At 43.1% G+C, this 22,167-nt stretch overlaps 1 protein-coding gene across 1 annotated transcript in view; it reads right to left on the bottom strand.

The window, feature by feature from the left end:
* The window catches only part of LOC122815838 (deleted in malignant brain tumors 1 protein-like), a 580,111-nt gene that overhangs the window by 131,947 nt on the left and 425,997 nt on the right, over positions 1 to 22,167 (bottom strand). Inside the window, exon 8 of the mRNA XM_044088652.1 lies at positions 5,544 to 5,603. Coding sequence (XP_043944587.1) covers positions 5,544 to 5,603 — 60 coding nt within the window. The remainder of the gene's footprint in view (positions 1 to 5,543; positions 5,604 to 22,167) is intronic.

The following is a 22,167-nucleotide window of genomic DNA, read 5'->3' on the forward strand; positions in this document are numbered from 1 at the left end:
CTGGGCTAGCTGATCTTGTGGGTCATTTTAAGCCTAGTTAATTCCCCTTAAGGGTGAGAATCCAACCCTATAGGTTGTGTCTGTTAAGTAAACATCTAAATGACTGGACCAGCCTTCAACCCCTAACACGAGGGACACACAGAGCTATTTGAGGAGGAGCAGCTGATCTGTGATATATAGCAATAAGTAGCCTGTTTATTTTGCTTATTTGTAGTAGTTATTGCTTATTCTAGATATTTATAGCAATTTTATTGTATACTGCATACGTGTACTGTATTTCATAGCTATTGGCTCACTTGTGATAAACATTTCTGTAGTGTTCTCCCACCCTCCCTATTGGCATCTTGTCTTTACACCTGCTAGCCTTGCAGTTGCCCGTCCCTACTCTAAATTTGGTCTTGGACACTCCTCCCAGTCTAGTGTCATTAGCTGAGCTCATTCTACCTAATACAGAGAGAATATCTGAGAAGGCCAAAACACTTAACTTATTTCTTTCTGTTTCTCTTTTCTCTGAAAACATTTTGGAAATATAGAGTATATTTTAGTGCATTTATAAAAACTGTATTTGCCTTAATATTGCTACAACTCAAGTGTTCTAGGTTGCACTGCATCTGAATTGTTTTAGTGTGTTTTAGCTGCTTTTCTGTACATATAGACTTTTCTGTATAGGTAGACTAGCTACTTATTCTACTGTATTACTGCCTCTTAAATTGTTTTTCAGTTGTGCACTTGCCTTGCTTCATTTAAAAAGTTTTAAATTGTTAATTTTGTAGAGTTCTAATTGTATTTACTTTTTAGGGCTACACACTCGTGTGCTAGTCTTTTCTGTGTTTATTTAGTGTGTTATTGCATTGTTAGGCCTGTTTTAACATTAAAAAAAAAAAAATATATATATATATATATATCTATATATATATATATATATATACATATATATATATATATATATATATATATATATATATATATATATATATATATATATATATATCTTGTTTGCTCATTTCCCGCATTTCCTAGCTAGTATAGTCCAGATCCCAGGCTTTGCTGGTTTCAGGACTTTATTTTCTGCATTCACAGCTATCCAGACCTTGCTGTGGTAGAGGGAAGTCCTACTGCTTACCAGTGGGAGTGGTGAGCATTGTACTGCCTGTCTGACACTAGTGGAGTGGTTCCCAGCTCTGAAATTGTAATTTTAGCCATTTTGGGCTGATTTCTATCCCATTCAACATTCTGGCTTAAAAGCGCGTGTGTTTGCACATTTTTTGCATCGTGCAGCACCGCCGGGCTACGGTTAAACTATTCCAGGTGCCAGAAACTCTACTGTTCAAATTCTCCCTTAGAACTAACTGGTTTCTCAGTAGTAGCACTAAAATCTGAACCACTGTGACTAGCACTTGCTCTAGAACCTGCAGGAAAGCACTAGAAAGCCTTAAACTGATACAAGCACTCAACTTTCCTTGTTAATGAGGAGAAATTAATCATAGCCACCAAACAGCCTATATTTGCAAAGTACCTTGCAAAGGTAAAGGAAAACAGCTCTTGTACTTTACAAAAAAGCACCTAAACAGGCATGTCCAAGGGTCAGCTTCCAGTGATTTCTCCTGTCCACCTGGTGAATCTGGGCATACTGGGACAATGCAGCAACTGCCTCATGTACACAGACAGCCTCTCCCCTTACTACACAACACTACAACCTGTCAGATATGCACTTATATAGCCAAACTGGAAGCAAAGCTCTCTCCAGCCAAGATTGTGCTAGACAGTCAAGAGGAGAAGGTTAATACCTGCACTACACCTCAAGCAACACATAGCACTTCAAAACCCACACCATCAACATGCACACATAGCAACACTAAATCCACATATGCTGAGGGCCTTAACATTAACCTGCCCAAGCAACAAGGACCTCCGAATCTGAAACGCAAATAAACACCAGTCACAACCAAAGTGACACATAGCTTACAACACCAGTGTGCCACCCAACAGCCCCTAAGGCAAGACAATGTACCCAACACTTTAGTCATAGGTGACTCTATAGTCAGGCATACTGATGTCCCACTCACCAGGTTGAACAAGGAGAAAATTACAGTCAGCAGCCTGTCGAGTGCCAGGATCCACCACATAACACACGCACTCAAGCTACTCCACAACTAGTACAAATTTGACTCTGTCATTGTCCATGTTGGAGTGCATGGCTTGAGATGTACCTCCCTGGACTACATGAAAAGAGACATGGAAGAGCTCTCAGGTCATGTGGCCCAGGCAGGTATGACCCTGGCCCTGAGTAGCATCCTGCCTTCGCCCAGAATGATACCACAGTATAAGGACAAAATGATTGACTTCAACAATTGGCTAAGCTTCTGGTGTCATTCAAAGGGGATCCAGTATCTGTCTACCTGGGACGACATGATCGACAAAGCACGATGCTTTGCCAGAGATGGTCTGCACCTGTCACCCCTGGGAATCAGGCTACTGGCTAAAGCTCTCGCCACCCCTATAGTGCCTTTTTTAGGCAAGGTTCAAAGGACAAAACCACCAATGTAACAGATACAAGCATCCAAAATCTGAAGGTAATGATACTCAATGCTAGAAGTCTAAACCTCAAAATGCACTCTCTCAAGGCACTTCTAAAAATGGAGAAGATTGATATCTGTGCAGTAACTGAGACCTGGTTCAAGGCTCCAGAGAGCACCCCTGTAATACCAGGCTACAACTCTTACCACACTTTTTGGCCACCAAACCAAGACCGAAACACTAAAGGTGGAGGAGTGTCCATATTCACCAAGGATATTCATACCTCCAGGCTAGTTGCCCAAAACAATGCATCTGAAATTCTCCAGGTGCAACTACCACTAGGTAAGACTGCAGTACAAACTGTAGCTTGCTGCAGATCCTCTACCATGCCCCAAGATTCTCACTACACCTTTCTAAACATACTGGACAATATTAAGCCACAACCAAACACCCTAATGCTGGGTGATTTCAACTACCCTGCCATTAACTGGGAAAACTACTCGGGTACCAGCACCTTTTCCCAAAGGTTCTTGGAATTCATAAATTCCAACACCCTGGATCAACTAATCCATTGTCCCACCAGGGGCTCTAATATCCTAGACCTGGCCATTACCAACATGGGAGATAGATCCTCCACACCAGTGGTCACCCCCTCATTGGTTAGGTTTGACCATAAGCAAATCACCCTTGACATCTACATCCCACCCCCACTCCCCATTAATGAAATCTCCGTAAAAAACTTCTCCAAAGCCAACTTCATGCTACTCAAGTCAGAAGTGACAAACTTCATGACACCCATGCAGATGGGAGCGGAAACTTCAACTGCTGAATCCTACACTAAGGCACTGTACGAGCACATCCACTTGTGCATAAATCGTGCCATCCCAAATAGAACCAAGCCGCTGTCCTCCAAAAAAAGGAAGCCAATCTGGTGGTCCTCTGCCATAAACAAACTTTACAACAGAAGAAAGAAACTGTTGCAGAAAAGAGGAAAATCCCAGGATGCAAAAACTCCCTTACCAACCTCAGTAAGAAGCTGAGATCCCTCATAAAATCCTCCAAAGTTAGTTACGAAAATAAAATTGCCAAAAATTCCAAAGACAACCACAAGGCATTCTATAGTTATGTCAAGAATCTAAATGGCAATGCTCAGATATGTTCTGAGCTACAACAGAATGGCATTAAATATGCTGATCCCAAGGATATTGCCAGTATCCTGGCAGATTGATTTAGTGAAAACTTCACCCCCTAAAAGGCCCATCTCAATACCAAAAGATTGCCAAATTCCAGTAATCATGGTCACACAGGTAGAAACCGCACTCTCCAAAGTTAAGAATACAGCATCCATGGGACCTGATGACATCCTGGGCTGTGTACTACATGAACTACAAAATGAACTGGCACCTCACCTAAGTGTCACGTTTAATCATAGCCTCACCTCAGGCTTCATGCCCACTGAGTGACGCACAGCTACAGTTATCCCACTCCACATGGGAGGATCCACCTTGGATCCTGGTAACTACCATCCCATCAGTCTGATGAGCCTGATCTGCAAAGGCATGGAAGGCATTATCATGGAACTTATAAACAAAGACATTAGAAACCTTCAAACACTGGACCCCACCCAGTTTGGGTTCGTGAAGGGCTGATCTTGTCTCCTGAACCTGAATGACTTCTTCAAATCAGTCGCCAGAGTTGTGGATGAGGGTAAGGTGGTCCACACAGCCTATCTGGACCTCGCCAAGGCCTTCGACACCATCCCCTACTCAGGAATCATATATAAACTTATTAAGCTGGGTATAAATCCCTACAGCACTCGATGGGTTGCCACCTGGCTTACTGATAGAACCAAGACTGTAAAAGTAGATGACTAAAAATCCAACTCCAAACAAGTGACAAGTGGAGTACCTCAGGGTTCAGTCCTGGGACCGCTCTTGTTTGGCATCTACTTCTCTGAAGTACAGGCCAACACTAATGGACTCTGGCTGACAAAGTTCACAGATGACTGCAAACTGGGAGCCATTATTTAATCTCCAAATGATGTGGATATTCTACAAAAGGGCCTTACAGAAACAGATGTTTGATGCCAGAGCCATGGGCTCAAACTTAATGCCAAGAAATGTATAGTTATCCCCTTTTGGAAAAAACATTTACCCATGAATTACCACATAGGTGGCAATACACTAAACACCGAAAGTGTGATGAGAGACTTAGGGACACAGGTGGACAGTGGTCTCACCTTCAATAACCACATCACCACAACAGTCAGGAAATCCTTCTATGTGGCACACCTCATAACTAAGGGCTTTTCATCCAGAAAAAAGGAGGTCATTGTCCCATTGTACTAATCCCTCATTAGACCCATTATAGAGTACAACGCCCCATTTGGTATGTACCTCATAAGACATCTGCAACAGCTGGAAAAAGCTGCAGAAATACCTCACTAAAAGAATCACAGGCCTAAAACAGATGCCCTGTACTGACCGTGTAAAAAAAACTCCAGCTATATTCTGTGGCATATCATCTACTCATAGGCGATCTCTGCTTAACATACAAGGCCATTTCAAACCCTGAGCTGTTGGACATGCTCACTTAAAGAAATCCCAATCCCTCAGAGCCACATGCTCCAGGGATCCAAACCTTGTCATCACAATAAACAAAACATGCTGGAGGGATAGGTTTCTGACCCAGAGACTCCCCATACTCTGGAATAGACTGCACATACATGTCAAGCAGATGCTCTTCAAAAGGAACCTTGACGATTGGATGGGAGATAGGAAATTCACCCCGGGGATCACGTAATTCGCCCTGCTAGACAGGAGTCCAGGGAAGTAAATATTGCGGGAAGAAATATCCAGGGAATTGTTATGGCTATGCTTGTATAGGTCCTAGGGCCGATAGCCTAGTACCAACCTATGAACCTCAACCTATGAACCTATAAAAGAGGATAAGCAGAGCCCTTAATGAGTTCTCAAAACAAACAGAAAAGAAAAGAAAAAAAAAGCAGAGACAAAAACTGAAAATACCTTCGGTTGTGGCTTCTGGGCTGCTTGAATGAGACAGGGTACCCTCAGAGGTTAGATAATCTGAAAAAGAAAAAATAAATTAAAAAAGAAGCATATCCTATAATCTTTAAATTATGCAAGACACATAACTGATTTGCAAACATTATATGGAATGGCAGAAAAATAAATTGTGTAGGTATAATACAAAGGTAAAAGTGAGTGATTTGAAAGAGTACATTGCACTAAATGCAAACATACAGATGTACTCATGAATCATGGAATAAAGCACGTGACTAACAACATTCAGAGTACTAAGGTCTCATGGTAGGCCAATATTAATACCATGCCCACAGACCTAACATTGGGGAGGATGAAGATAACCTGCAAAAAAACAGGTCAGATGGAAGAAACCAAATAAAAATACACAGTATAAAAAGTATAAAAAATACACTCATAGTAATAGAAGACTGGCAGCAACTGTTCAATAAGCACTGTTGTTAACATTATACATAGCATTGTAAAAAATCTTAGTGATGAAAACAAAATACATGTGTGTAAGATGTGTTTACCCTATCAGTAGCTGCTTTACAAAATCACTGCTGCAATAATCTTTATAACTATATGGGTTATATCCTGCAAATTATATTACAGATATCCAGTCTTCAAAAGTTTCTGCTCCCCCTCCAGAAGTGTGCCCAGGCTGCTGTGGCATGAACTGCAAAGGGAGAAAACAGCAGCACAAAATGACAAAAGCTCGAGTCTATGTACATCGACAAATAAAGGTCGATGTACATAAACAGCAAAACACGAAAACAGCGAAATCCGAACGAGTTCCGTCATCAGCATGCGCCACATAGGTAAGTAAAAAATAGCACTAAATAATTAAATTAACATGCTTTTGTAGGGGGGTAAGCACCCCTGCACCCCCCATGTGGGGGACTTCACCCCACACCCCCCTACCTAAATATACCAACTCCGAGACCACACTACAGTGGGGAAAAGGATATATTTCCTTATCCCCACCATCATGCTGCTGACCAGGAAATGCATTCGGCATTTCAAATTTCACTGTTTTATTGTTTTGCTGTTTATGTACATCAACCTTTATGTGTCGATGTACATAGACTCGAGCTTTTGTCGTTTTGGGCTTTTAATATAGACCTGCATGGACACCCTCTATCCTTACAAAAGGGAGAGAACTTAATTTCCTGCAAAAAACAATAAAAGTTAGGAGCACTTAACTTTAATGAAAAACATAACTATATACAGAAAAAAATACACTAAGGATGGAGAGGTTGTCTACCGCACCAGTGATTACTTTGAGCATCTACTGTTATGGATGCCCAACATACTGAAGTGTACCTTGTTAATCATTCTCTCTGCTGCAGTAGCCTTAGCTGCACTGATACAGTAACACACCATATCCAACCTGGGATGAGTAATGACTAGAATCCAGGAGCCCCAGGAGAATGTTCTTAGTAAATCCCATTCTTCACCTAGAGAATTAATCCAGTTTGTAATTCTTTGTATGAACAGAAGAACAAGTAGTTGTCACTAATATGCCTCTAGAGTCCACCTCTTTCCAGTAAGCCATAAAGGAAGAAAAGGCTTAATTAGAATATGCCTTAATCCAGCCTGGAAGTGATTTACCATGGTGGGAATAACAAAAAGCAATACCAAGGGACAACTATCTGTAAATAGTCTTTTTTGACTAAGGCTGCCATTTCTTTGTGCCATCATAGGCTATAAACAGCTGTTCAGCTGTTCTACAGGACTTACTTCTGTCAATATAATATCTTTGTTGATTTTGCATATTCAGAGTATAAAGAATTTTTTCTCCCTGATTTTTAGATTCAGCGTAGAAAAAAAAGAAGTTAAGCACTCACCATAGTGTTCCATCTGAGTAGTTGTACATCATTTGTCTTCAACACGGCCACATTTTCCAACTATTGATCCGAGCTCCAAGCTCCTCCCCTTACCCATAATACCACCTGTCTCCCTTCAGATCGAGTTTGCTGCCTAAATAGTTCCAAACACCCAACCCAACAGAACCTTATCACAAGCGTGTGCCGCAACAACAAAAAAAAAACCCTCAAGGGCCCTGTGTCTCAACGGATGCAAATGTCTATGAAGATCTAGCAAGTGCAACTTGTTTACCCCTTTGTTTTGAATGATAGGGAAAAAAACTGGCAAATTGATAGTTTGACTAATATTGGCTTCTCAGGCTACCTTAGGAAGGAAAGATGGATTAGTGCACAATGGCACCCTGTCTTTGTGAAAAATCATGTAAGGCATTTTTGATAGAGAGAGCCTGGAGCTCTGATACTCTTCTGGCTGATGTAATGGCAACCAAGAAGGCAGTTTTCCAAGTCACAAATTTGCAAATCAGCTGAAGCTGCAGGTTCAAAAGGTGCGGAGGCTAATGCCTGTAACACTAAAGTAAGAGAGGCGTAGGGTCCTTAACCAGAGGTCTAAGAAGGAAGGCACCCTTAAGGAAATTCTTATAAAGTTTGTAAAACACCAAGGAAGACATGTTCACTCCAAAGGAAAGTCTTATAAAGTTTGGAAGACACCAAGGAAGGCATGTTCACCCCCATGTGAAAATTAGAAATAGCTGCTAGCTGGACTTTATAGGTTCATAGGTTCATACTAGGCTATCTGCCCGAGGGCATTTATGAGCCTAGCCCATCGTTTTGTGGCTTAACTGTAGATGAACCTGCACCGTGATGAAAAATACTCACCAAAAAATCTAAGACTGCCAAAAGAGGTGCAGAAAAATGATCCCAGGCCCTCTCAGTGGCCCATATAGAGAAACGTTTCCATTTACTAAGATACACCTTCCTAGTGGAAGATTTATGAGCCGCTACCAAAATCAATTTAACAGGGGATGACAATCCTGGAGTCCTAATGATCATGGGAACTGGAGCAGCCAAGCCATGAGCTTTAGACTGTCCAGGTCTGGGTGAGGAATCCCTGAGGGATGAGAAAGAAGATCCAAAACTGGATCCAACACCCATGGCGGAAGTAGCAGATGAGATCACAGTAAGGGGATTGAAACTTGGTGATGCCAGAATGGGGCAATGAGGATCACAGTGCTCCCCAGCCTTCGGGCTTTCTGAAGAAACTTCAACATAAGAGGAAGTGGAGGTTAACCACAGAGGAGATCGGGAGGCCATGCATGTACCAGTGCATCTCTGGGGGCTTCTCCCTGTGGGGAGTACAGAGTGAAAAACTCACTGCATTTCGCATTGGAAGGAGATGCGAAGAGATCGCAGCAAGGACAACCCCACCTTTGAATGATCTGTTTCTCTACTGAAGGGTTCAGAGACCACTCGTAAGGCATCAGGATTGATCTGCTGAACCTGTCCATTAGAATGTTGGACCACCCGGTATGTGCATTGTCACCAGAAAGTGGCCAGTAGAGATCACCCATTCCCATACTCTCATGGCTTCTCAACAGAGGGGATAAGATCTGGTTCCCCTTGTTTGCTGATATACCACAACACTGACATATTGTCTGTCTGAATTGCAATCAGCCCTAGAGGAAGATGAGCATGAAGGGCCTGGAACACAAGAAGGACTGCCCTCATCTCTAGTACATTGATATGCAAGCTGGTCTCAGAAGGGGACCATGTGCCTTGAACTGTCCTTCCAGAGCAGTGCCCCCCCCCCACCCTAGCTGGGAGTTGTCCATGGTCACCATGTTTTTGGGAAAGGCAGGATGAAAGGAGCGTCCCCTGAGGAGGTCCAGGGACTGAATCCACCAGCAAAGGGAGTCCCTGCATACTTGAGATCTGCAAAGGAAAGGACAGAGGAAGATCTAACAGGGACCACTGGACCGCAAGCGTCCACTGAAGAACTATGATATGAAGATGAGCGAATGGCAGAAGATTGATCATGGCCACCATGGAACCCAATGCCCTTAGGACTGCTTTGGCTGTTGGGATTTGGGTATGAAGAATGTGTAACACATGTAATCTTAGATTGTGTATCCTGTCTGAAGTGAGAAAAACTTTCATTTGAATAGTGTCCAACTGAGCCCCAATAAAGTCTAGAATCTGGACAAGGGCCAATGAATACTTGTTCAGATTGATGGTGAGAAGTAATTCCTGGCTTGGCAGAGTAGATGCTTTGAAGGGGCAGTAAAGAGCCAATCGTCCAGATCCTGGCTTGGCAGAGTAGATGCTTTGAAAGGGCAGTAAAGAGCCAAGTGTCCAGATAAAGGAAGACCCGAATACCCTGAACCTCAGGTGAGCCATTACAACTGCCATCACCTTGGTGAACACCCTGGGGGCTTTGGTGATACCAAAGGGAAGGGCTTTGAAATGATAATGACTGGTCCCAGCCAGAAGCAGGGAAACTCTCCGGTAGGGCGTGTCTATCTTCATGTGATAGTATGTATCCTGGAGGTCGATCGAGCGCATCCAATCTTTGGCCTGTAGAAAGGGCAGGATGGACTGAAGTGTGGCCATCCAGACTTTTGCCTTGGTTACTGACAGGTTCAGTGTGGACAGATCCAATATGGGTCTGTGGTCCCCCATTTTCTTTGGCACCAAAAAGAACCTGGAATAAATGCCGGATCAGGACTGGTCTAGTGGGACAGCTGGATGACTCATTTCTTCAGCAGCTTTCCAATTACTAGGGTTGCTTCCTCCCTTTGTGTGGGTGGAATGTCTGGAAGGTACTTCTTCGGATAGGGCAGTTCCTTGAACGGAATGAAATATCCTCTGGATATGATTCACAACACCGAACAATCTGTTGTAACGGACTCCCATCCTGTTGGGTGAAGTGACAGATGACCCCTGAATGCCTCCATAGATGAGCAGTTGGGCAACCCTTCAGGGCTGCTGCCCAGGTTTCTCTGAGAAGGGTTCTCAGGACCCAAAATTCCTTGGACCCCCTGCCTCTAGGGTGGGATCTATAGTAACCCCCCTCTGTCTCTGGGGAAAGAGGAGTCCTAAGCATCCCAGGAAAATGCCTGAGACTCCCGGAACTGCATCTTCTTCATCCCTTGCTGATTCCTGGAAAAGGGTCTTTGAGGGGGTGAGAAGTGGATCCTAATGGTAGACAGTGTCTTCCCTGTGTGTCACTATCTGGGTAGGGAGAAATGCATTTTAGCCTAACCACACTCACTACAATTTGAATGTCCTACTTTGGCAATCCTCCTGATGTCATCCAATATGATATACACCTTTGATGAAGGAGTACTTCAGTAATCTCTGTGGTGCGTACTATAACTGCGATGACAGGTGTGTGTGTGTGTGTGTGTGTGTGTGTGTGTGTGTGTGTGTGTGTGTTTATAACTTGTATCCTGTGTGGAGGTGGGTGTGAGTGTGTGATACCTGGGCCCAATGTGGAGTGGGTTTTGCAAATTTCTTATAAGGTGGCCATATTAAATATCACAATGTCCACCGTACAGGGATAACAGATCTGAAATAGCTGAGAGGATGGGGTGTGAATCCATACCCATATGTGTGACATCAAGGCCAGGCAATCACAGTTAGCAACCCCAGTATTACCCAGAGTACACTCTCAACCCATGTGTCATACATTCAGACACACACAAACATGCCTAGGCAACAGCCAATATGTGGGTAGTACACTGCATACTGGCCACTGATAGTAACTATGGAGTGATTGCAGTGGGCTACAGAGGGCATGGCACCCTGTCCATCTGTCCAATAGGTGCAAACAGTACACCTTTCCCATGTTCCCCACTGGACACCTGCAACACCTGTGGTGCAATCACATGTGACCCACAAAGGACATACAATGCCTGAAAACATGCCCTGTATGGACAGATGTCACTGACACCAGGGAATGCTGTTAGCATGCTATCAATGTAGTTGCAGGGTAAACCTCCTGTCCATTACCAGTTCCCACCACAGGTGGCCAAGACTGGCACATCTGATGATAATCTGTGTACACAACATGGGCCAGACACCCCAGGTACAGTTCCACATGTCACTGTACATGCATGTGGGAGGTGTGCACATCCCAGACACCATCCATGTCATGGACTGAGGAACAAGAAAGTGATGCACAGCATTGGTCACACACAATAGTCACCCAGGTGACTGGATGGTGTTTACAATACCCACCTGTGTGAGCAAATGCAGAAACTACAGCCCTTAGCCACAATGCAGGCCATTGTCATGTGGCCTGATGCCAAGGTATACCCATCACCTAGACTTGTATAGCCATCTGGCACAGTTGACCACCACATACCCATGCAGAAATGCACCCATGCATGTCAGAACTGGCACCCTGTGTGTTTGTGTGTGTGTTGTATGATATGTATGATCACATCCACACCCACCACAGCCCCCATTGGCATACTGAAGCATGCTGTCTGATGTCAGACACCTCCCCATTCCCTTTGCCCTTATAACCTCCGTATGGCCCGTGTGGTGCATGTGATACCTGCACAGTAATGTGTTGTGGCAATCTCACTAGTGATGAGTTATAATCCTGGCCCTGCCAAGTGTGTCATTGTGTGTGCATCCCTGTGAGAATGTGGCTGTGTTGACACTGGCACCTGTTCATGCGGACAGGCACGTGTACTTCACCTACCGTATAGCTGTTGCAGATGTCACTCACCATCACATATATGTTCTGAGGGCTCCGCAACAGGTAACCTATGTGGCGCATCCAATAACTGCATAGAACTGTGATAGCACTACATAATCATCAGGGGGTTGATACCCTGTGCTGGTAGGCATGTGACACAAACATGCCTAAGTTTTACTCTCCCACCCCTCCCTTACTTGTCTTTGCCTCTGTCTGACTCTCTCACTCCCTCACTGGTGGATGTGGAGACCTACACCTGCTTTGTTTAGGCAGCAGCATGTGTATTTTAGGTAATGCTCATGATCAGCTGATGGCCTCTGCATGAATTGCAGCCATCCCCCCTAGCTGATTGCATGTGGAATAGCTGTGGTAACATTCCCTTAGCCAATTGCATGGAAACACACACAAATATCTAGGAACATCATGTTGGTGTTGGGCCTTTTCATTCACTGTGAGCAGGAACTCGATCTGTTGTTTGGCAAACAGCATCTCAGATGGATTGGGGATTTACCTCTGACAACATACACTGTGGAAACAGGCCAACACACAGGAGGGGGATGTGCCTGACCTGACTACAGACTATAAGTGCTGCTATACTGCATTTGGAGTAAGGTTGGTTTAACAGGGTGTGTGCGGATATGGCTGTCCTACATGTATTAATACCTGCCATGTCATTTCTATGTTTATGAGGACTCCCCATCTGTAGGGTCATCTGCAGACTGGGCAGTGTGTGCAGCCTTTGTTTTCATGTGTTACCCACAGAGCATATATATGTGAACTGCAGAAGGTAGTGTGAGGACTGCAGTCTGTAGATGATGAAAGCCATGACAGTTACTGACTTCATATCCCTCATAGGACATATGTTGCAACAAACCCTGTTACAACAGTAAATGTATGATGTTATCACAGCAAAATGTCAATATTGGTCCTGTGTATGTGCTTCCAGGCACAACTCAGTCAACATTTGTACATATGTCATGCATTAAGAGGTGCCTATGTGCTATACACCATAATTAGTGTCATCATATCTGATAACAAGCCAATAAGATATCAGCCATGTTATGTACAGTAGAGGTTATATTTGATGACATAACCTGGACATTCTGTGATTGTTTGTACAGTACTGAGGTCTGTGTAATTATGGTGAATGTTGACAGTGTGTGTATTGTTAATATGTACCTTGGTGTGTCTACAGACTGTGGTAGATGTCATCGTCCTAGGTCCCTTCCTATCTGATGTTACATGCTGCTCCACTGTATGTTACCGTATTGGCTTACATGTTTGTAGGGCCATACACACACACAGACGGGCATCAGACCACACTGTGTAGTGGCCCAGTATATGTAGGGTTAGTGTGTGAGTGGCACATATGAGGATGATGTTGAACAGATAGTCCATATACTGTAATATTATGCTAGCTTACCATATGTGGCTGTGGCTGTGTTCACATTGGTTGTGGTTATGCACTTTCACACAGGTGTATCTTACCCTATGCTGTGACATGCCTGTAGAGCCTGCTATATATGCAGGTATATGTGCATTCCCCATAGGAGATGTAGGCCAGTGTGGAGCCAGTCTGCCTGTAGCCTGCACAGTGCTTTGTTACATGCCTAGCAGCTTAGTGTACTTACCCAGTGAGGTGTCATTTCCAGATACTTGCCAGATGTACTGCTGCCAGGCCTCCCTTAACCGTCATGTATGTCAGACAGAGTGGTGGGATGCTGTACAGATGTATGTCAATATCTAGTGGGTAGTATGTGGCTATGGCACCTCTGTAGCAGCAGTTTTTATTTGTCAGGACAGACAGGGGTGTGTGAATGCATAACCTATGTGGGGCGAATGTATACCAGTCATTATGTGTTATACCCACCTACATGGCTGTTAACATCCATATTGTCAGGCTTGGTCGACATGTTCTGCACTAAGGGGTTCTGTGTATACCTCTGGACTTACAGAGTGTGTCAGAATGTCCACATCTGTTGGCCAATATCTCTGCTGTAGTCTATAGGAGCATTACGTGCTTGCAGCGGTACTATACTATGATGTCCTTAGGATGTTTATCAGTAGCCAGTGGTGCACATGTGAAAAGCAGATGTCACCTCTCACACCCACCATGTCTGTGAAGACAATCCCTATTACAGTAGCAATAGTCTGCTAATATACCTGCTATACATGCCTGACATCCCCTTGCACTAAGAAGGTGGGACTATAGGGGCTGAGGTAGGGCTACACCCCATGTTCAGGACATATAGTGAATATATATGTACATATGATTATTTAGGCATCTATATAGATAATTGCACATGTACATATCGACATATATAGATGGGTGTCTATATATATATATATATATATATATATATATATATATATATATATATATACATAAATATGCATATACACACCCAGATATATACATATACAGAGCAGTATATGTTTACACATATACAGATAGAGATACATATGCATATATACATATACCACACTGCCATGCCTGCCAGCAGTCCACTGCTGTTGTATCCCCCACACATACAGTGGGGCTGGGGCCATATATGTGTGGGCTTCACCTACACAATACATGTGTGCCTATATGCACCCAGAGGCCAGGGTATGTAACAGTGGTATATGGCCCTGTATTATTGAGTCTAGCAGGGATGCATCATACATAACCTAGGCTGTTACAAAATGTGGGGGTATCAGAGGTGAGATGCCTTAAGGTTTCTGGATATACAATAACATACATGTCACCTATCTTGACATTACTTACATAAAGTGGTTTACTGCAAGCCTAGTGCCTCCTGCCATACAGCCTGTTCTGTTCACCAGTGTGCCTGTGATGGTGTCAGTTATGCCTTGTTATGTAACAGTTACATCCCATTTAGTCAAATGAAGTCATTGCCACCTAGTGATTGTGTACAGAATGTTGATAGAGGCTGCTGGCCTACACACCTGCATCACTTACTGTTGATTGTGTGGTATCCTGTGGGCCAGTCTGTCTTTACTATTGTACGATTTGAAAGGCTTGGCCTGGACAGCAACAGTTGTGGACCTTTCCAGACTACTGTATTAGTATAACTGTTTCACAGTTGCATTACTCTGTTGATATGGATGTCAGTGTCTGAACAGCTATATGACATGGCATATAAATCTGTAATAGTACACAAATAAAGGTATTCTATTTCTGCAAACCTGTGTGTGGTGTTTATCCTATGACCTCTCTGTGAGTATATGTTGCAGGCAACAAATGTCATTTGTATGGGTGGCTCATCCAGTGTCCAGTTGTTAGGATGTTAACTCTAGGCTGTGTCATATTGTGTGCACCTACTACATAAGTATCTTACTGTACATATCTCTGCGTGTGTATGTGTAGTCACATGCATATCTATATTTATATATATATACATATATATATATATATATATATATATATATATATATATATATATTTCTAAATATATATATATATATATATTATATATATATATATATATATATATATATATATATATATATATATATCTACATATATAGATAAGTTGTATCTGTTTAGATATTAATATATTTACACACACAGATACTTCTAAATGTTGGTATACATTCTCTGTACTATTGCATGACTGGGCTTGATGATATGTTTCTGAAAACATCAGATTTCTGTATATCTGGCATGGCTTAGTAGTAAATCATAGATTCATAGAGGTTCATAGATTAGTACTAGGCTAACTGCCCTTTTGAGCCATTTTAAGCCTAGCCAATTATCCCTTGTGAGACTCAAACCCTGTGCCTTGTGCTTGTAAGGCAAACATCTTAACCATTAGGCCACCCTCCACTTTGTTTATGGTGTGTAGGGTGCTTGGTTCAAGACTTGCAGAGGCTATTTATTTTGTTGATGGGCAGAACATGGGTCGTTGGATACAGAGTTATTAAGGCACTTTATAGCAGCTGTAAGTGGTTTGCGTGGAGGTAAGCACTGCTAACTTCTGGTTACAGTTTTTTATATTCAGTTAGCTTCTAAATTGCTTAACGTGTGTAGGTATTGCTTACCCCCACACAAACAGGCTTAAACCCACTTAATGCTGCTTAAAAGTGCTTACTCCCGCATATCCTCATGCTAATTTCTTTGAAAGAAAAGAAAAAAGGGTTGATAGGAAAGTGGTGAAAAAGGGTCACAAAGAGGGAAAGACAGTATGGCAAATAGCTAGGGATGTGCAGGAAGGGTGTATAGATGGTCCATAGCTGCTCATTTGTTCTGCAGCAACAGCTGTGTATATACACTGAATTTGGATGTAGATTTGGGCACTCAAACCCCTGGGGGAGGGGGTGAGGACAACAATAATAAGTTGCAATGCCAATTAGACCAGATTACATGTGTCCAGTGGACTAGGCTAGTGATGATGAACCTATGACACATGTGTCAAAGGTGACCTGCCACAACGTTTTGGGTGACACGCCAGTGATCACCAACACCCGAGTTACCAAAGACACTGCTTTTGCATTTGTTGTTCATATGAAGTGCACTGAATTATTTTGTGCCAGGAGCTTTTGGCAAGCCAAACCCAAAAGGTTTGTCATCACTGTAATAGGCTATTAATCTGTGAGAATCTTTAGAAGCCTAGCCCTGACTTTCCATGAATTTTTTAGCTCTTGTAATTTAAGTAAAATAATCCAGAGCAGCACAGAACATTTACATGTTACATCTATCCACTGGGGTGCTAAACCAGTGGTGAATTTTCTGTTTGCTTTCAATTCATCCATGTTATGTTTGAATAGAGCAAAGGAAATTCTTTGTTTTATGTAGAGTGGAAGATGGTACCAAAGAAGTAGTACTCTGCAGGTACATATCTATCCTTCCAATCTGTTTGTATTGTAGAAGAGATTGAGCACTCTTGAATGTGCTTTTTCTTCCTTGAGACTTGCAGATGTACAGCAAGTCTGAATAGATGAGGTCTGCTGTGATTCTGTACATGAGGCAGAGATTGCCCCTCAGTAGTCTATATGACAACAAGAAGAGGGACAAGGCTTTGAGAAGGGCAGTATGGTTTATGATTTAAGGTCTTAGTTTTCATGATGAGAAGGCATTGTGGTCATTTAAGTTGTATAAAGTGCTTAGACAGGTATTCACTGAAGTGGACATTGTACTCTATAGTCAGCCTAATAAGTGCCAAATACAGTGGAATTATCACATCTCTGGACCTAGACACAATACCCTTACTAATAAGCTATGTAATGAGAAAAGACATTCTTGTAATAGTGGATACATAGTGATTGAAAGAGTGTTTTGTTCACATTGGTTCCCAGGGTCATAACTACTGGATTGATTTTCAGGAGTGTGTTGTCTATGTAATAGTAAGGGCAGCCGTGGTGGTGCAGCAGTTTGAGTTGTCACCTCACAGCAAGAAACTCTCCAGTTTGATCCTTGGCTGGGGTGTTTTCTGTGCTGAGTCTGCATGTCCTCCCTGTGGTCACGTGGGTTTTCTCTGGGTGCTCCAGTTTCCTCCCAAAGACATACTGTAGGTGGATTGGACACTCTAATGTGGCCCTAGGTGTGAGTATGTGTGTGCCTTCTGTGGATGGTTGGGTGCCAGACTGGCAACTTGACACTGTAAAACTCCACTGCCAATCCGGAGCAGACAAGTGATCCACTGTGGCAACTCCTAACTGGGAAAAGCTGAAAGAAGAAGACTTGTGTCCAGTGGACATGTGTGCAAAATGGACAGCTATGTATGGGGTGTGATTTTTTGTGTGGGAACAGATTGCCCTTTTTCTTTTTTTTTCAGGTGAGAGTGGGATGTTGGGGAGGGGTTGTAGGTATATTTGGCGAGGTAAGTTGGGTAGGTTAACAGACAAGACACACAAGATGCATACAGGGGCAGTATATGACACATGTGGGGGTAAACACTTTGATGGGGAGGAGTGTTCGGATATCGGAAGCCTACAAGCCCCCTAGTGGTAACAGTGGGACTGAGGTCCCTACCCATGGGCAGTCACCACTGCACCTTCACAGCCCCGAAGGTGGCTGTGCTGGGGGCTGAGCCACAGAGCCAGGCTGACTCTCTGATCCTGACATGCGGCCACCGAGCTGGCGTAGAAGATCACTGAACTGCTCGTTGATCGCTCTACACACCACAACCTTACCTGGTGACAGGTGACAGGTGCCTGCCTGTGCCCACTCCCAGGGGGGCAAGCCCCATCCCCTGAGGTGGTTCCACCCAAAGGTGGAGCATGACCAATGGACAGGGAGGCCCAGGGTTGGGCCCCAGACATGCTGGTGCCCGGTGCTTCAGCCACATGAGGTGGGACATGTGGGTCTGCTGGGACCGACCTTCCCAAGCATGCTATAGTGTTTAGATTTCAGCATCATATATGGGTTAATAATAATCAACACATTCAAGGATTAGGTATAACAGCATACATAGATATTCCCATTAACCCAGACACCAGATATGGAAGAGTTGCATAGCAAACAAAACACATGCATATATGGGACCACAGTGGTAATAAGAACAGCATGCAGGTACGTTGATGGCACCATGCCAACAATGTTGGAATAATTCAATATGGCACATGCATGGGAACCATTAAAATATTTATCAAACAACTGGACATTATCAGAGTCAGTACATACCAGTTGGAGATAAGGTGGGGGGGATGTCAATTAACAAGTAGTATATTCCTGTACTCCACATTACTTTCCTAGTCAGTGCTGTTATCTGTACCTTACAAGTCTTACTACACTACCCTATAGACTTATATTGGACACTGATATGGCTGTCAACATCATTACGCATGAACCGGTTTTACCTGCAGTATACATCTCTTACCTGGTATACCTGTGGAGGGAATGTTTGTTAACACTGACTAACTGTTCACATATGCCTGGATTCCAGGTTGATGTTTTGCACTATGCTATCCAACTTTCTGCCCAGACTCTGGCCATGTGTTAACTACATGCTGGTGTGCCTGGACATATCTAGAATATAGCCCTCTTCCACCTTTAGTGACCTGACACACACATATACATGCTTTCCTACACAGTTACATTATGTAGCACAGTGTGGGCGACAGTGACCAGTGATACTTTATTATTCAGAGAAACTGCAACACTCACAATCCCCTACAATACCAGGGTGGACAGAAGCAGTACAGGTTATATTGGTCTGTATTTCTCAGCACAGTGTTCGTATCCAACGTACCTGTGGGAGCAATGTTGGTTAGCACTACCTGACTGTTGCCACACAAGATTCCAAATTACACATTAGTATTATGCAAATACATCTCACTCTGTTACTGTACACACTCTGGTCACAGCTTGACAACATGGGAGTGTAGATAGGACATACCTGAAATATTACTCTCCTAACAGTTTCAGGGGTTGCTACAGTGACAGGTGTGTCCTCATGATGATTGACAATCACTTGTAGTCCCTGTTTGCTGGCTACACATCTGGGATCATTCCACAGACTTACTAGGGGGACGGGGGAGAGACAGCAGATATGGGCACATATATTGGACATTCTGGCCTCATGTGTACAGTTGTGGGGTATGAATCTCTATGCAGTCTAATTTCACTCCCAGGATTCAGATCATGGCTGTGTCTGCTACAACTTAACATTGTTCATCACAGTTGTGTCTGCTATATTGATATTGCTGTATATCTCCAATCTGCTTTCTGTTTATTAATCCCCTGTGCTTATGCATTCTGACCTTGTATAACAACACTCTTATACAGATTTCCTAGACAGTTATATGTTGTAGGACAGTGTGGTTGACAGTGATGTGTAATACCTCATTATTCAGAGCAACTGCATATTATTATTTTATTTCTGGACACAGTGTTGGTATCTGGCAGACCTGTGGGAGGAATGCTTATTAGCAGTACCTGAATGTTCCCACACACAATACCAGGTTCCACATTACTATTATGCACATACATCTCACTCTGTTACTGTACACACTTTGACCACAGCTTAAAAAGTTAGGGTGTAAATGGAACATACGTGGCTTCTTAGTCACATAAGGTATTGGGGAGTTGCTAGTGTGCCAGGTTTGCTGTCATAGATGTGTGTCAATCAGTTGTATTTCCTGTTTGCTGCCTATATGTCTGGGATCATCCCACTGATTTCCCAGGGGGACAGGTTGATAAGCAATATATATGGGCCACTTTAATAGACATTCTGGGTACAGTTGTGGGGTATGATTCTGTATGCAGACTACTACCACTGGCAGGATTTGAACCGTGGCTGTGTGTGCTAAAAAAAACAACAGTTCACATCTCATTTGCATGTGCTATTTGGTTTTGTTATCTGTATTTTCCCTGTTTACTGTCTATGTGTCTCTCAGTTGTACTAAATGGCCTCTGAGGATTACACCTGTCATATACAGGCATTCCTACACATTCAATTTATGGTGCATGGTGTGGGTAACAGTGCTTAATACTACAGTACTATTACATGATTGCAAATCTACATTACCATATGATACCAGAATATACACATGCAGTCCAGCAGTTAGACTTGTTTTGTCAGGATATTACACTTTTATTGCCATACAAACAATATGAGACTGTTCCTGCCATATTCTGTAGTGTATGCAGTACTTGCCTTGAGCAATACAGGTTTTATACTAGCAATTATTGTATCCCTGTACCCTGTATCCCTATATCCCTGTTACCCTCACTACAGACCTTATGCCTGCTCTGTCTGCACCTTTTTCTATCAAGGCCTATCCTTGGCAAAGTTATATCTTATCCTAATAGAGATAATTTAACATACCTAGTTCAAGTCTTCTGTATATAAAGTCAAAAATAGCTTACATAAGGCTTGCAACAAGATTTGTACAAACTGTTAGACTGTTTGAACTGTTGAAATTTGAAGTATATATTCTGTATAACAACTAGTTACTAGTATAGTATATTGTATATAAAGCCAATAATATCTTATCTAATGCTTTCAACAAAATTTTGTACAAACTGTGGAATTCTCTGAACTGTTGAAATTTCTAGTATTAAGCTGTATAACAAATTGTTACCAGAATGCTTGTAGTGTGATAATCTCTCGGAGCTTATCTCCCCGGGACTCTACTGAAAATGGACATATATTCAGTTAGACAATCCCAATCAACAAAAGTAAAAAAAAAAACAAATAAAATTAATTTACTACTACTTTTATTTTTATTTCCTGTGACAGTACAAGCATGAGTATTACTGACCTGCCTCGCATCGCAATCGTGCCAGGTGGCAGATGTGGGCTTCCTGGTTCGCAGCCCGCTCCGTTGCAGCTGTGGGGGACATAAGAGGAATATTTAGCCATACCTATCCATGATATACCTGAGCTGGCACTTATTACACACATACAGGGGTGATACTTACACACGTCTGTCACATCTCCTGTTGCTCTAGCCTCTTGGAGCCACTCCTCCAAGAGGTCCCCTTTCTGCCACTTCAGGTCGGCATAGTGGTACCTGACCTGCTCACCAGTTTGGGGTATGCCAGTGGCACTGGTGAAGTCGCAGGTGAGACAGTCCCAGGCCTCTGCCTTATATTGGGAGCCCTGGTACTGGCCCTGTAGCCGTCTCTGTGTATGGTCTTTAACTAGGAGTCATGCCATGACCTTGGACTCCTGGATCCACCAGCGCTGAGCCTGGAAGCACATGCCTTCTCCCGTTACTGCAATAGTGCCTGCAAGGGAAAGCTACAAGCAGTTATGAGATGTATTCCCACCTCTTGGGTTTAAGTAGGGCCAATTTCCTGCAGTTTTCCGTGATTGGCCAGTTTTGAAAAGGCTACGGGCAAACCTGCTTACCTAAGGTTGGCATTGTTTAAAGGGGTATACCACTGGGCACAAAGAGTTAGCTGGTCTACACACTGATCACACCTCCTAAGCTGGCCTGTGCAATGCTTAGCATTGCTTACATTAGACCTTCATTATAATGCCTTTTTGGCATTGTGTTATTATTTATTAGGTTAATAGGTAGGTACTAGGCTATCTGCCCAAGGGCATTTATAAGCATAGACAGAGTGTGTTGGCTTTCGCCACCCCATTGATTAATTAACTGATCCGCTGTCAGCAGAGCCAAT

The sequence above is a fragment of the Protopterus annectens genome, chromosome 1.part1, assembly GCF_019279795.1.
Source record: "Protopterus annectens isolate FY-2018-M chromosome 1.part1, PAN1.0, whole genome shotgun sequence".
Lineage (NCBI taxonomy): Eukaryota > Metazoa > Chordata > Ceratodontiformes > Protopteridae > Protopterus > Protopterus annectens.